The following is a 16,761-nucleotide window of genomic DNA, read 5'->3' as shown; positions in this document are numbered from 1 at the left end:
CCCCCTCCCCCTTTGGAAAATCTGGAACAAGAACTGAGTATTTCAGAAGCAGGATTCTGGACCTTTGATTGTGCTAGTGTAGATGGTGTAAGAGCACCAATCTACTTTCTATCATAAAACAGCACAGTTGATATAAGGGTTTTAAGCAGTCCAGTACATTCCAAGTACATCACATTCATTGTGTAGATATTGTTGAAGGTCATTTGTATCTATTGCAGAACCTGTTTCCCATGCTGTCAGCGCAGCAGCTGGTCCAGAGGCTTTACCCATACGAGGCCATGCTGGGAAAGGATGGCTGCACCGCTGTAGAAGGGGTGCTCAGTGTAAGGTCCTTTCTCCTATGATAGGGAGCTCACTCTTGCACAAAATAATAATAATAGTATAGTAAGAATTACTTGCATTTATATATTTGCATTTCTACTGTTAAGTAATGGCTGCTGAAAATTAAGCTTTGCCATCACATGAATAAATTACATTAAATGAAAACATATTCATATTTCACAATATTACTGTTTGTACTGATACTTCATCAGAGCATAAGAAAAATCTTAATGATTCCAATTTTTTTTACGGAGTGGTGTATATACTGTACATATTAAGGGTTTATTTATTTATTTATTTATTTATTTATTTTTTCCTCAACCAAACAAGCACATTTGATATTTTTAATGTGAAATCTAATGTCACATGTCTAGGTAAAATAAAGATTCCCCTCCCCCATCCCCCAACAAATTAACACAATAATGATTTGTTTTATCATATTATTTTGTATGCACCAAGACAACAAATCATAATGCATAATAATACACAGCAATGTTTACCTACATATAATTTGTACTAAAAAAATTTTACATTTTCCCCCTAGTAAATCAGGGATGCTATTGAAACTTTTGTATATTTGTCTAAACGTGTTGTGAGGATTTTAAAACCAGTCTTGAGACAATCTCAAATTCATATATAATGTCAAGATTCAACAGGCTCAAATTTTGAAAGAATGTATGTATGGGAGGGAGCTGGAAGAATCTTTTCTTTGGGATGTGCTGGAATTTGACTATCCTTAAGCATTGACCCTTAAGCATTTTCCTATTTAAATCTAAACAGACACTTGTTTTATAGTTTCCACTAATAGAGACTCTCTTCTCAGAGGTTTGAGTTGACTGATGGGAGCACAAAGCTCTCTCCGACTTCAGTGGTGAGCGTTGAACCTGTGAGTGGAGATCATGCAGGACAGGCAGCCGTCACGCTCAACATCGCCAACCAGAACATCACCTTTCAGGTCAGAACACAGCGAAGGTGGTAAAGTGCTGTTTTAGAGAAAAATCTCTTGAATTAACAGCCAGGTGTCCCTGTAGCTAAGAGCTATACGATAGTGCTTTATTTGGAAATGTGGATTAGAGGAACCATTTCTTCCCTCTAAAGGAAATGCTGTGGTTTCTCGTCAGGTTCCTTCAGGGACGCGGCCAATTCGCCCACCCAACAGCAGTCCCGCGTTCATCGGCACCCCCACCCACGACCGCCTGCTGGCTGAGATGATGCAGTCCCACCTCGTCAAAGACATTTGTCTGATCGGAGCCAAGGTACACAGGCAACTTCCTGTGGCCACCCTCTTGGAGCAAATGCACTTTGAACTAGAAAGTTGATGTGTGTTGAACAAGAACAATAGCTCACTATTCATACTGCCTGTTAAGGTAATGCAGAACGATCATCAGGGTCTTCTGTGTGCGTCATAGATTGTGTTCTTATTTAAGAGGTTCTGAGTAAGATTAGATCAGGTGAACAACGTAAATCATACGCTTGTTTAGTAATAATGCCTTGTGGTTTGGCTAATGCTGTTTCTTGTTTCTTTTTCAGGGTTGTGGCAAATCCGTGATAGCAAAAGAGTTTGCTGAAATGCTGGGCTACAGCATTGAACCAATTATGCTTTATCAGGTAATGTCAAAACATGAGAAAATAATCAGTCCCAAGCAGACAAATAGGAATATGTTCTCGGGTCAATACAAGTTACAAGTTAACCACAGATGCTGTCAATTTCTACAGAAAATGGTTGTGATCTTACTTGAGATCTTACTTGAGATGACAAAAACATATTTTAATTGAATCTACCAGTAGTCATTCTGTTATTTTCTGTGGTATTGTGTCACAGATGCTGTCAGTAGAGCTTTACTTGTATTGATCCTAAAATGTTCTTTTAAAGCTACGCATTTTTTATGGTGCACTGGCTGATATTGCAGTCATTCTGGACCTATACTGACTCCTAGTGGTGTGGATGCAGCCTCATTTAGAAACAACAATATTCTCATGACAATTTGTAACTATTTTACACTCAGGCAAATTTGTATGAATTTGTACAATCTCATTCGTATGTTTTCATATGATCTGCTCACGAGGCTAATGCCTAACGGCGGTTTCACACTGCGCGCGCAAGCAGTGCAGTGGCAGCGCAGAAGCTGTGCGTATGGAGAGCGGGAGCAGCGTGCGCCCGTTGTGCTTTCACACTGGCAGCGTTTGTCACACGCAGCTGAACCGTGGCGTGTGTACTGCAAATACAGACGAATATCGTCCGTTCTGTCACCTTTTCCGGAGTTCTCCTCCGACCCCTGTCGGAAGTTAAGATATGCCTCTAGTTTTAATCATTTAAACGGGCCTTTGAAGTTTGGGCAAAAACTTCTGTCAGTGTTGTGTTTTTGTGTATTTCATTTTATTTTTTCACAATGCTGGATGTCTTGATTGATGATTGTGAAACACACGGAACACTTCACTACATGATTTCATGGTGAAATGTGTTATTTTTCATGTTACTTGGGTCAATTTTGATCAAGAACAATGCAATGTGGCTTTAATTCAGCGTGAGCAGCGCAGCAAAAATAGATTTGGCGCCTGCGCCGCCTCTGCATGCGGTGTTCTAATCTGTTAACATGGCCACCAAAAAAAATATGCACTGCTTACGCTCTGCTAATGCGTGTAGTGTGAAACCGGCTTAAAAGTTAGGTTTCGAGGTGGCGGTAGGAGTTGACCTTCATGCTTTGTTTTTTATACGCATGATTTCGTACTACTCATGTCGCCCAAATTCATAGTAATTCAAGAAATTTTGCTCAAAATACTTAAAGGGTTAGTTCACCCAAAAATGACAATTCTGTCATTAATTACTTACCCTCATGTCGTTCGACACCCGTAAGACCTCCGTTCATCTTCGGAACAGATATTTTAGTTGAAATCTGATGGCTCTGAAAGGCCTCCATTGACACAATGGCACGGTTCACTCTCAAGACCCCTCTCAAGGTACTAAAGATGTCGTTACAAAGTCCATCTCACTACAGTGGTTCTAAAATAACTTTATGAATCGCCGACAATAGTTTTTGTGCGCAAAAAACCCTAAATAACGACTTACATAGTGATGACGATTTCAAAACAAAGCATCATGAAGCTTCGAAGCGTTATGAATCAGTGAGCCGAATGATGATTCGGATCGCGTGTCAAACCGCCAAACTGCTGAAATTTGGCGATTCGACTCGCTGATTCATAACACTTCGAAGCTTCATGATGCCTTGTTTTGAAATCGTCATCACTGATGCGCACAAAAACGATTATCGCCGATTCATAAAGTTATTTAGAACCACTATAGTGAGATGGACTTTGTAACGACGTCTTTAGTACCTTTTAAGGGTCTTGAGAGTGAACCGTGCCATTGTGCCAATGGAGGCCTTTCAGAGCCGTCAGATTTCAACTAAAATATCTTAATTTGTGTTCCGAAGATGAACGGAGGTCTTACGGGTGTCGAACGACATGAGGGTAAGTAATGACAGAATTTTCATTTTTGGGTGAACTAACCCTTTAAGATCGAACAAGTGGTATATTTGAAATCATCTGTGATTTAATTTGTTCCACAAGCAAATGTTTTTGGTAACAGGGGGTTGAAGAGAGTATTGTTTAGCTGATCATGTCAACACGTCGGCCCCAAATGTGATGATCCACTCTATGTAAAATAACGCAGTTTTGCTTTCTAAAAATGCGACGCACAGGGCAGTAGTATGAAAAAAAAACAGAAAAGTCTAGAGATGCATTTTTGCAGAGTTGCAGAGATGCAAGCGTAACAGTCAAACATGTCTGTTTAGCATGTTTACATAGAAAAACAATGGAAAAGCAGCACAATTGAATGATTTCATGCAAAAATGCATAATCCACCCCCACCCCCAACTAGTTCAGCACAAACTCCACCCCGCAGCTGATTCTAAAGATTTCATTGGTCATGTCAATTGCTTTGTTTCCATCCACCTATTTTTATGCGCATTTTGGGATATTGCACAGTATCCATATATTGATCCTGGATGGAAACACCAAGATGCACATAATCTACGATGGAACTGAATAAATTCCTCGATACGCTTCAAAAAAAGTATTGTGACTGTGCAATGGGACGGCCTAACTGGACTAACCAGCAGGCCGATTTTGTTGCCCAGCATCTGAAATACAGCTCTTTTTTTTCTTTTTTTTTTGCTCATTCTGAAATGTCTGAGCAAAGTCTGTCATCAAAGAGGTTAATTACCTATAGAACTGTCTTACACGACCGCATTCCCAAATAACAGTCATCCACCTCTGAAAACAAGATAACATTTTTATTTATTCTTTTAATCAGGGACAATACACCTTAATAATACTTAAAAATATGTAGAAATGTGTTTATTTCTATTATTTCTAATAAATCTAAAATTCGCTAAATGAAATTTCACTGTGTTTACCACTTTCTTCACATGTTTTTTAAAAGAAAGCTGAGGATCCATTATTATTCCTAGGTATTTAAATGCATGTACTACCTAAGTTTCTGTCCCTGGATGTGACATGATCGTGTTTATTGCATTTTGTCTGCGCGTTTTGAGGTACAAGTAAATTATCTACGAATATTATTATTTATAGTGGCTTCTCCTACTGCAGCAACTTCCATTTTACTTATTGATATTTAGCACCAGTATATCAGGAAATAACAATTTTGCTCTCTTTGACTCACTGGATGGAAACTGTTTTATTCGCAAAGGCTTTATGTGATTTTCCCATTTTGCACATAAGTTAAATTGGCAACTTTGGATGGAAACATAACAGTGTTCATCACCTGCACAGTGCTACAAAAAATACTATTCCCTAACCCTACCCCCTTGGAAACTGGCCACAGGGCAATATTTGCACTGAACTGGTTTGGGGGAGAAAATCTCTCAAAATCAGAATAATTTTCAATGGGGGGGAATGTATGTATATTACTGGGGGCGGGGAATTTGGAAATACTGGATGTACCTTTAACCCAGAATATTCCTCTCTTCTGTTTTGGTTTCTGAGTTTACCTTCGTATCACATGAGCATGGTTTTGTGTTTGCTCACTTGTGTGCAGCTGTGGACCGTGAGGTTTGTTGAGGAAAGCTCAGTGTTGTCCTGGGCATCAGCACACAGAGCCAGAGGTTATGCACCACAGGGCTTACAGAGTTTCCATCAGCAATCATTGGTGTTTTTAATATTTGTGATTCTTGTAAGACCACACAAAACATTTTTGAGCTTCAGTCCTTAAATAGCCATATGTTCTTGGGTTGTTTCTATTTTAGGATCAGAGTCATGCACTGTCCTTGATCTCCCCCAGTTATCATTAACTGCATTGGCCCTATTCTGCTGTCAGAACACAATGGCTCGGTTCCAAAATCTAGTGAGCTGACTAAAATTGCACACTTGATGTTAAAGGGATAGTTAACCCAAACATGAAAATCCTGTCATCATTTACTCACCCTCAACCTGTATGAGATTCTTTCTTCTGCTGAACACAAAAGAAGATATTTTGAAGAATATGGGTAACCAAAAAGTTGATGGACCCCATTGACTTCCATATTATGGGAAAAAAAATACTATGGAATTCAATGTAAATGATGACATAATTATCCTAGCCTGGTCCTACCAGACTCTCGTACATTTCATTTGTACAGAGAGTCTGGCCACTCTCCATTGACTAGCGTTAACTTCCGTGAAGGTACTCTGTTGAAGTTTAAAACTATTGGATCTGCCCAGAGCCACTCTGGATCTGCCATAACCAATCACTAACGTTTGGTCGTGACGTTTGTGATCTCAAACTAGCGCACGACATCAGCGCCAACGTTCTCAGCCACTCCCTCTGTTCGCTGATTGGACAGGGTAAAATTTGACCGGAGGAAACCAGAAAATATACCGCAATCCCAGACAGAGTACTGAGGGAAAATGAAAATTGAACGGAAGTACGGAGGAGGGTGGAGCCAGGCTAGAACTATCCCACATACTTCAAACCGTGGACACACACACACAGATGTGGGCAGCCATTTTTGCTGTGGCAACCGGGGAGCAATTGGGGGTTAGATGCCTTGCTCAAGGGCACCTCAGTCATTTCCTGACTGAGAATTGAACCTAGCCATTAGGCCACGACTGCTTCACAATATCATATGTTTAGCTTAGCAACATGTTACTGCCTACAGCTCTGGAAAAAATTGAGACCACTTAACATGGATTTCTCAATGTTAAGTGGTCTCTTAATTTTTTCCAGAGCTGTATGTAGTGTCTTCCAGATCAGTAACTTATTGGTCTCCATGACAATTAGGATGTTGCCTATGTAGACTGTAAGGCAGCTCACTCTATTTTGAGTAATGATGGAATAAATATTGCTCAATTTGAGTTCTACAAGAGTCATACAGGTTTGGAGCGACATAAAGATGTTTTGGATGAATTTTTCCTTTAATGTTTTGAGTAAAAAGACGACAATGCTCACTGACTTCATATAAAATGATGTGAGGAGCTCTTGCTGTGTGACCATCGGCCGGGTGCTTTCCTCACCAGCTGAGAGGCCCGTTAGCATCTGGGTCTTATCGCAGCATGCTCATGTTTTGATGCACCTCATACAGACTGTGAAGAGCCGAACAAAACGCAGTGTAAACATCAGCACCGCAGGTAATAAACCGCTGCGTGCATGTGTGTGTTTGTACTGGAATGTCGGGAATTCCTTTAGCTCAGTGAGAATAGAGCAGGAAAGGGAAGCTGTTCATGCATCATGCTTAAGTTATTTTTGCCCGGTGAGAGCAGGAGGTCATAGTGAATGGGGAAAAGAGGAATTTTGTGGCGCACTTCATCTTTTTAGCCCTCTGAAGCCCTTTTATGAACTCATACAGGCCACGGCTCATCCCTGATGACATACGGTGCTTTCAGTTGTGGAAAATATACTACGTCACGGACCAGAAAAAGAGTCTTGGCACTCGCTTTGACAAGCAATGATGTTTTCTGTCTTGTGTTTCCTCTTGTTATGATAGTTTTGTTCTCCCTGTGTAGATTCACCTTTAGATAACTTTTCAACGTTTTCCTTGCCTTAAAAGTTCATGCTAATTTTCCTCAAACATTCTGGCAAACAGTCTTGGAGGAAAAGTTCAACTGATCATATTTCAACGCTTAAAGGGTTAGTTCACCCAAGAATGAAAATTCTGTCATTAATTACTTACCCTCATGTCTTCGACACCGGTAAGACCTCCGTTCATCTTCGGAACACAAATGAAGATATTTTAGTTGAAATCTGACGGCTCTGAAAGGCCTCCATTGGCACAATGCACTTTACACACTCAAGACCCATAAAAGGTACTAAAGACGTCGTTACAAAGTCCATCTCACTACAGTGGTTCTACAATAATTCCGTGAATCGACGAGAATAGTTTTTGTGCGCAAAAACCCCCCGAAACAACAACGTATATAGTGATGACCGATTTCAAAACACTGCATCATGATTTCAGCAGTTTGGCGGTTTGACACGCGATCCGAATCATGATTCGACTCACTGATTCATAACGCTTCGAAGCTTCATGATGCAGTGTTTTGAAATCAGTCATCACTATGTAAGTCATTATTTAGGGTTTTTTTATGCACAAAAACTATTCTCGTCGATTCATAAAATTATTGTAGAACCACTGTAGTGAGATGGACTTTGTAAGGACGTCTTTAGTACCTTTTATGGGTCTTGAGAGTGTACATTGTGCCAATGGAGGCCTTTCCGAGCCATCGGATTTCAACTAAAATATCTTCATTTGTGTTCCGAAGATGAACGGAGGTCTTACGGGTGTCGAACGACATGAGGGTACGTAATTAATGACAGAATTTTCATTTTTGGGTGAACTAACACTTTAAGTCTTTTTAAATTAAATTCATTGTATAAGTGTGAAATTGCAGTTGAAATTTGTATATTTGTACATCCTTGAGTCTCTTCTGCTCGCCAAGGCTGCATTTATTTAATCAAAAATAATGTTGTGAAATATTAGTTGTCCCAAATTACGCACTATACACCATGCACTTATGCGCTATGTACTAAACCGTGTAGTGTATGAACTTTACAAGGTTATTTTGTCATTCAGCATCAGAGTCTTTGAGTTCATGAAGTGTCCTACATTCCACACTTGGTAACACTTTATTTTGATGGTCCCTTTTGAACATTCTGTTGACTATAAGTAACTTTGCTACTACATGTCAACTAACTCTCACTAGAGTATTAGTAGACCGTCAGCTTAATATCTGCTAACTCTTTATTGTGATGGTCCTCCAACAGACATTACACTGACTACAAGTAACTTTGCAACTACATGTCAACTTATTCTAACCCTAACCATACCAGTCTACTAATACATTACTAATATTCTATTGAGAGTTAGTAGACATGTAGGTGCAACGCTACTTAATAGTCAACAGAATGTTCAAAAGGGACCATCAAAATAAAGTGTAACCACACTTAGTTTTTTTTCGTTGCATCATCCGGGTATTTAAAGTATACTTTGTATATTTAATATCAGTGTGAACACACTACTCGCACTATTTATACTACAAAACAGCATAGAATAGATCAAATTGGGACACACTCTATTGTTTTCCATTTAAAAAAAAATATTATTCAGTTATTGCCATTATCAATGTTCAAAACAGTTGAGCTGCTCAATATTTTTGTGGAAATCATGATACATTTTTATATTTGATGAATAGAAAGTTCAGAAGAACCAAATCTTTTGTTACATTATTAATGTCTTCACTGTCACTTTTGAGTGATTTAATGCAGCCTTCCTGAATTTCTTTAAAAAAAGTATATAATATAACTGGTTTATATAGGTAGTGTACAGTATGTATTATTTGGGGTACAAGGGTGTGAGATTATTATTATTATTAATAAACTTAAACCTTTGTACAAAAATTATTTAACATTTTCATTTCACACAATATTTAATCAAATTTAGCAGATATATTGCTCTGAAACTACTTGAGATTATGGCCCTTTTTTATTTAATCTTGAGTCATAATTGAATGACAAAATGTATTATTGTACAGTCACAGCCCATACACTTCCAAATCAATGTGAAGCCCTTGAGTGTGAATGGCTGCTCTCTGATCAGTGTGACTCCATGTGAAGCTGTTCTAAAATGCACATTTAAAACCCTGCCCAGACACACACTTCTGTCCTTCTTTCACCCCTACCCTCTCTATCATTGCACTACAGGATACAAAATGACAGGTGTTGCCTCTCTGTGTGTGTGTGTGTGTGGTAGGATATGACTGCACGGGACCTTCTCCAGCAGAGGTACACCCTGCCTAATGGAGACACTGCCTGGAGGGCATCCCCGCTTGTCACTGCTGCTCAGGAGGGCAAGCTGGTGCTGCTGGACGGCATCCATCGTGTCAACCTGGGCACTCTGGCTGTGCTGTCTAGGTCAGTCTCAACCCAAACTACACTTACTGCGCTTAGCTTCGATCTATAGGCGCTTAGCTTCCATCTTACACCATGTCCTAACCCTGTTTGATGCAATCATTTTTATCGGCCATCATCCAGAATGGTCCAAAATCATATGGTGTTATTATTATTATTATTATTATTAATTAGCCTAGAAATCTAGACCCACCCTAGCGGCAACAAATATAATTTGCAGCCAGAGCGTCTAGCAACTCTCCGTTGGCTTGCGAGCTGGAAAACCAAACTCTTGTCAGGCCAATCACATCGGGTATAGAGTCGGTGGGCGGGCTTAACATAATGACGGCAGAGTTGCACCGGTTCCGCGTGCTACTTGAAAACAAAGAAGCTGGCGAACATCTGTCTTTCGAATCTGCTTTGGCCGCGACTCTGGAAGACTTGGAGTTAAGCTTTTCTTTGAGAAAAGAACAAAGAACGGCACTGAAGTCATAAAAAAAAAAAAAGAAAGATGTGTTCGGTGTTTTGCCGACCGGAAGCTCTTCTTCACCTTCTTCCTGGCTCTGGTTGGTTGTAGCGCTATCCTGTTTCGTGCAGAGGGAATTTGAAAGAAAACCGTTTATCCCTCCCGTCGGATGCCCTGCTAATGGTGTGTTCCCAGACCCAACATCTTGATGTGGGTCTGGCTTGTCAGGCTAATAATTAATAATAAATAATAATAATAATAATAATAATAATAATAATAATAATAATAATAATAATAATTGAAATATGCATTATATTAATACAATTCTTCTTTTTAATATTTGTATGACTACTACTGCTAATAATAATAATAATTATAATAATTCAATTATTATTAGTAATAATAGTAATTAATTGATAGAATGACAATATTAATAATAATTATATTTATCATTATTATTATTAATATAATAATGATTACTTCTACTACTACTTTTATTATTACTTCTACTAATAGGAATAGTTTGAGGAGCACAACAACGAGTTTGAGGTTTTGACTTGGCCTCCAAATTTCCCAGTTCTCAATCCAATCGAGCATCTGTGGGATGTGCTGAACAAACAAGTCCGATCCATGGAGGTCCCACCTCGCAAATTACATGACTAAAAGGGTCTGCTGCTAACATCTTGGTGCCAGATACCACAGCACACCTTCAGGGGTCTAGTGGAGTCCATGCCTTGACGGGTCAGGGCTGTTTTGGCAGCAATATATATTATATATATATATATATATATATATATATATATATATATATATATATAAAAATGTTATTATTTGTTTGTAATTCACAATATTAATAATAATAATAATAATAGTAAGTAACAGGTGGACAAACAACTGGAAACTTGTTGCATCAAGCCTGGTCAGACACTGTGCTATATGCCCCTCGCTTCATAAATGTCTATTACCAGATTTTTTTAAATACTTTTAAAAATTGTCTTTTTTGTAGATTTTCTATTTATTTTATTTATCTGAGAACACTCTCATGGTGTGAAAATCACAACACTGCTATTTCTGTGTTTGCAATCTTCACTTTAGAGCAGATTGCTGATCTTCACTCTCATATTGTTGCTCTTGATTCGTTGGGTGATTAATCTGGCCTGTCTACTGTCTCAGGTTGCTGCATGACCGAGAGCTGGCTCTGTATGACGGGACTCGACTACTGAGGTGGGACCGTTACCAGACTCTAAAAGAGGAAATGAAGCTCACTGACCAGGAGCTGCAAGACAGGTAATAATCTTCTTGAAAAAATGCATAATGGGTATCATACACCAAGCATGCGCATACATATGTGCGTACGAACGATTTTAAGAACAAATCACAATGCACCAAAGATTTCGTAATGCATATATATTTTTTTAATTTACGAAAAAATATAGGAACAACTGAAACCACTCGTACGCAAAAAGAACTTACTCTGTATGGCTTTATAATCGTGTTATATTTCATCCTAATGTGACTATAATTACATTGAAGTATATTGCATGAATTGTATTATATAATCCTTATATACAATTATTAAATTATACAATTTAATTTTATCTTAAATACATTTGATCATATACAAGAAAAGCTGCGTTATAGTTTCAGCTACGAGGTTTGCGGAAAGCCCTTATATGGAGATGGTTTGGGCGTGTTTTATGCAAATGACTAACCTTGTGCTCACGGCTTTACTAAAGACACGCAGTGATAAATTAGCGCTGACCTTATTGCGTATACATTTGTAGGAGTTTCCCTTTCAGACGCAAAATGTATGGGAGTCGCGCAAGGTGATTTACTAAGGTTTGCGCTGCACAATTTACTGATATTTGCGCCATTGTTAAACACCCAAAAAAGCATGTCTTTAACCAGACTCTAATTTGTGCTGCTCTTGGTAGATTATGTTGGTCATTATGCAAATGATCCGGCTGCGTCTGTGTTCTTAATTTGGCGTGATCAGTAAGATCATGGTCAGAATTTCTCAATCCCATCCCGTTTTTTTTTTTAAACTGCGCTCTCACACTGGCCCTAAGTCTGTCGTTCTTCTTTGGAAAATGCATATTAAGATATATTTAATATTCTCTCATCAGTTTTGTCGATCCTTTGAAAGTCCATACAACCAAAACATTCACGCTTCTAAAGTTATTGTTAAGTAATCCATATGAATCAAGCGCTTGTAAAGTGTTTTAAAGAAGCCACAATGAGTATTGACTCATTTGTACAGTTTGTATTTTTTAGTGTCAATCTGTTGAATTGTTGGCTTTTTGATAAAATATAAGAATATACCATAATTTTAAATGGTGTTTTTGTTTCGATTTTTTTTTCTATTCAGTCTAATGGTTTTGCTATATGAACTACATATATGTAAATATATGAACTGTCCCCATATCTCTAAAAAAACTGAGAATAAGCTGAAAGATCCATTTAAGTTGGATACACACATAATGGGCTTAGGAATGGTCTGAGGCTCTCATTCATTTATAAATGTTTCATGTCCATCTGAGATAATGCTTTTCGGAAGTGTGGCGTAGAAATAAGTGCTTACATGAGACTACTGTTCTATGTAGTTCTTTAGGAAACCCAGCACCTATCAGTACCATTTCTGATGAAAGCTGCCTTCCATCTATACATTTGTCGCAGTGCAGTTACAGAATGGGATAATTTGCTGTGGCTCGGCAGTGTGCCACGATCATGGAACAGAATAGAAATCTCACACCAATCAACACCTGTATGTGTGCAGTGTATCGTGGGGGAGATTATTTAGCACATTCATAGCAACCCTTCCTTTGTATGAACTGTCTCCAAGCAATCAGAGGATTATCCAATGGATTTCAATTCAGTTCAATTCAATTTCGAAAACTTTGGCACATAGTGATTACAATTTGTTTTAGGTTATAGAGCTCACACAAACAACATCAAAACATTGATAAAAAAAATACATATTTAAAATATAGCTAAAATCAGAGACTACATTCACACTGGCAGTCCAAATCAGATTATTTGTTTATCTGGTTGGAATCCGATCTAAATTAAAGGGGGATAGTTCATCCAAAAATGAAAATTTTTACACAAAGGAGGATATTTGGAAGAATGTTTGTAACCAAGCAAATCTTGCCCCCATTAACTACCGGAATATTTTCCCCCCTACTTATCTGTTTGTAATCTGATATAAATGAATGATGACTATCCACACAGTGTATCGCAAGTGTTCAGTTCTGATTTGTGTTCCGTTGCGCGCTTTTGTTTTCCATAATATCTGCATTGGTTTCTATGGCACACTGAACCTGGTAAATTACCGTAAAATTAAATGACCAGATTGATTTTTCCGGTAAATATACCATCTACTGCATGTTTACATAGAAAAAACAATTAAAATCAGTGGAGCTCACTGTAAACGGCTCCAATACAGCTTTGTTATTGGCACAAAGCAAACTTCTTAAGTCAACATTCTGTCATCATGCCGCTAATCATATTCTTTGTTCACACATGATCTCTAAACAGTAAATCACCTGTAATTTACCAGTAAAGTCTGTATGTGTGAATGGGGCTAATGTGTAGCCTTGGCGCTGGACTACTACGCCTAATGAAGCAGCAGCAGAGCAGTATGAGGTTGGCATGCATGACTTTATTCCCTGCTGCTGTCTCTGCCGGTCTCAAAATTCAAAGAGTTGTGTGGATCACAGAGATTCCTCCATTATACAATAATTTTCTGTGCAACATGCACACAATACAACTTGGTTTCTGCAATGACAACGGATGTGTTTACGTTTTTTGTGGGAAAAAAAGTGACTTGCAAAAAAGCTACATAAAATCTGATGGATTTCCATAAATATGATGGATTTCTATTCAAAATCCATGGAAATTCAAACAACATTTGATTGTGTCTTAAAAAAAACTGATTTAAAAAAAATATATTATTTATTTATTTTATTTTTTTATTTTTTTTGCCGTTTACATTTGATGTGCCTTCAATAAGTCACGTCCAGTTGTCTGTCTCAGTTGGCCTGAAGCAGCCGCAGTCATGAATGAATGAGTGTTATGACAGCTCACACACATCTGATGGGCAAAGCCACATAGGAGGTGTTGAATAACTTCTCGTGACATCATCTCAATAGAAAGACACTATCTCAGACCAACAAGCTTTGTGACAGCGAGTCTAGACCATGTGTCCATGTCTGTGAGGAACACTGAGTTACGATGAGATGCATTTCAGGCCATGACAATGGCCGCTTTCATCTTCAGACCGCAATAACAGGAAACTGCCCACCAGACGGTCCAGCTCAATTTAATCCGAGGGCTGATTTTATAGGTTTTGTCAGTTAGCACCATGACACTTGCTGTTTATTCGGGTCTGTCCTTTACTTGCCTTCAGATGTGCAATTTTAAAGTGTCTGAGAAATGTAACACTACAATTTTCTGTTGCTATGGAGCATCATCGTAATTTAAATGAAGAGTTAATAAACTAAAGTTTTAGTAGTTCCAGTCTTATTTTTATAGGATAATAACACTGAGTATGACTGCACATTTTTTACAGCATACAGTATTGTTTTAGCACTCTTGTGGCCTTTTCAGATCTGGTTCCTTTTTTATTTTTGGAAACCAAATGAATTCCATGATGTTGGACTTAAAAATAAACATTCTGTCATCATTTACTCACCCTCATGTCGAACCAAACCTGTTTGACTTTCTTCTGTGCAACACAAAAGAAGATATTTTGAACAATCTTCTTTCTTTGGCATTCTTTTTCATGCAATTCCAATGAATAGGGACTGGAGCATTTGTGACAGGAGTAGTGATGTGTGATTCATTCGATTTATTTAGACGAGTGTTTCCCAAAAGTGGGTCGCAAGTCCATTTTGAGTAACACTTGGAGTGTATAGTCAAAAAGAAACTGCAAAAAAACAAAAACATTTAATTGATCATGTTTTACTGATGCAAGATTTTTATTTTGAAAGACATGCGTGAAAGCTGTTGACTCTTTTTTTGTCAGAGGCAGTTTAAGTAAAAAGTGCCTGAGAGAAACATGTTCTGATTTGGTATCTGCTGTAAGATGTTAGATGTTATTAGGCTATATGTCAGTGTCATTATTTTAACATTATTTTCATAATTAAATAAAAAGTCTCTCCCCTCAAAAAACTTTTGTGTCCTGTCAAACGTCATATTTTGCTCACGGAGCACACTATTTAATTGCGCGTGTGCGCACTCTATATACACTATATTGCCAAAAGTATTGAGACACCCCTCCAAATCATTGAATTCAGGTGTTCCAAACACTTCCATGGCCAAAGGTGTATAAAACCAACATTTGTGAAAGAATGGGTTACTCGCAGGAGTTCAGTGAATTCAAGCATGGTACCGTGATAGGTTGCCACCTGTGCAATAAGTACATTCGGGAAATTTCCTCACTACTAAATATTCAACAGTCAACTGTTAGTGGTATTATAACAAAGTTGAAGCAATTGGGAACAACAGCAACTCAGCCACGAAGTGGTAGTCCACACAGAGCGGGGTCAGCGCATGCTGAGGCGCACTGTGCACAGAAGTCGCCAACTTTCTGCAGAGTCAATAGCTATAGACCTCCAAACGTTGTCAAGCACAGTGCATAGAGAGCTTCATGGAATGGGTTTCCATGGCCGAGCAGCTGCGTCCAAGCCCTACATCACCAAATGCAATGCAAAGTGTCGGATGCAGTGGTGTAAAGTGTGCCGCCGCTGGACTCTAGAGCAGGTGTGATCTCTAGAGTAACGAATCAAACTTCTCTGTCTAGCAATCCGATGGACGAGTCTGGGTTTGACAACAGGCCAAACAGGCCTTTTTCAGGGGTTGGCTTGGCCCCTTAGTTCCAGTGAAAGGAACTCTTAATGCTCCAGCATACCAAGACGTTTTGGATAAATTCAAGCTCCCAACTTTGTGGGAACAGTTTGGGGATGGCCCCTTCCTGTTTCAACATGACGGTGCACCAGTGCACAAAGCAAGGTCCATAAAGACATGGATGAGTGAGTTTGGTGTGGAGGAACTTGACTGGCCTGCACAGAGTCCTGACCTCAACCCGATAGAACACCTTTGGGATGAATTCGAGCAGAGACTGCGAGCCAGGCCTTCTCGTCCAACATCAGTGCCTAACCTCACAAATGCACTTCTAGAAGAATGGTCAAAAATTCCTGTAAACACACACCTAAACATTGTGGAAAGCCTTTCCAGAAGAGTTGAAGCTGTTATAGCTGCAATGGGTGGGCCAACTTCTTATTAAACCCTATAGATTTAGGATGGGATTAACCCCTATGGTCCCAAAACTTTTGGCAATATAGTGTATTGTCTAGGCTACATTTTCCACCTTTAGTAAATTGTTCATGGTTGGTGCATTACATGGCTTGGCATTATTGTAATCACAACCATAGCTCAATAACACCTGGTCAGTGAATTTACAAATTTGTGAGTGTCTTGGTGAAGAAATCAGTGCTGTTGGATGTATATTTGTGTCCTGCTGGTGGAGCCCCACCTAGACGGGTAGGAAGGATGTTTGTGGTGGCGCGTCTGAGGTTGAAATAAAGCCACTTCC

General features: G+C 38.8%; 1 protein-coding gene across 4 annotated transcripts in view; it reads left to right on the top strand.

Moving 5' to 3' along the window:
- Positions 1–16,761, top strand: part of vwa8 (von Willebrand factor A domain containing 8) — a 140,286-nt gene that overhangs the window by 20,916 nt on the left and 102,609 nt on the right. For all 4 annotated transcript variants that reach the window (XM_079820977.1, XM_079820978.1, XM_079820979.1 and 1 more), the window contains exons 9-14: positions 219–323; positions 1,145–1,276; positions 1,443–1,577; positions 1,852–1,929; positions 9,564–9,724; positions 11,340–11,453. In XM_079820977.1, coding sequence (XP_079677103.1) covers positions 219–323; positions 1,145–1,276; positions 1,443–1,577; positions 1,852–1,929; positions 9,564–9,724; positions 11,340–11,453 — 725 coding nt within the window. The remainder of the gene's footprint in view (positions 1–218; positions 324–1,144; positions 1,277–1,442; positions 1,578–1,851; positions 1,930–9,563; positions 9,725–11,339; positions 11,454–16,761) is intronic.

This window comes from Gobio gobio (genome assembly GCF_949357685.1).
Source record: "Gobio gobio genome assembly, chromosome: 7".
NCBI classification, from domain to species: domain Eukaryota; kingdom Metazoa; phylum Chordata; class Actinopteri; order Cypriniformes; family Gobionidae; genus Gobio; species Gobio gobio.
This window is presented reverse-complemented; position numbering and strand designations above follow the sequence as displayed.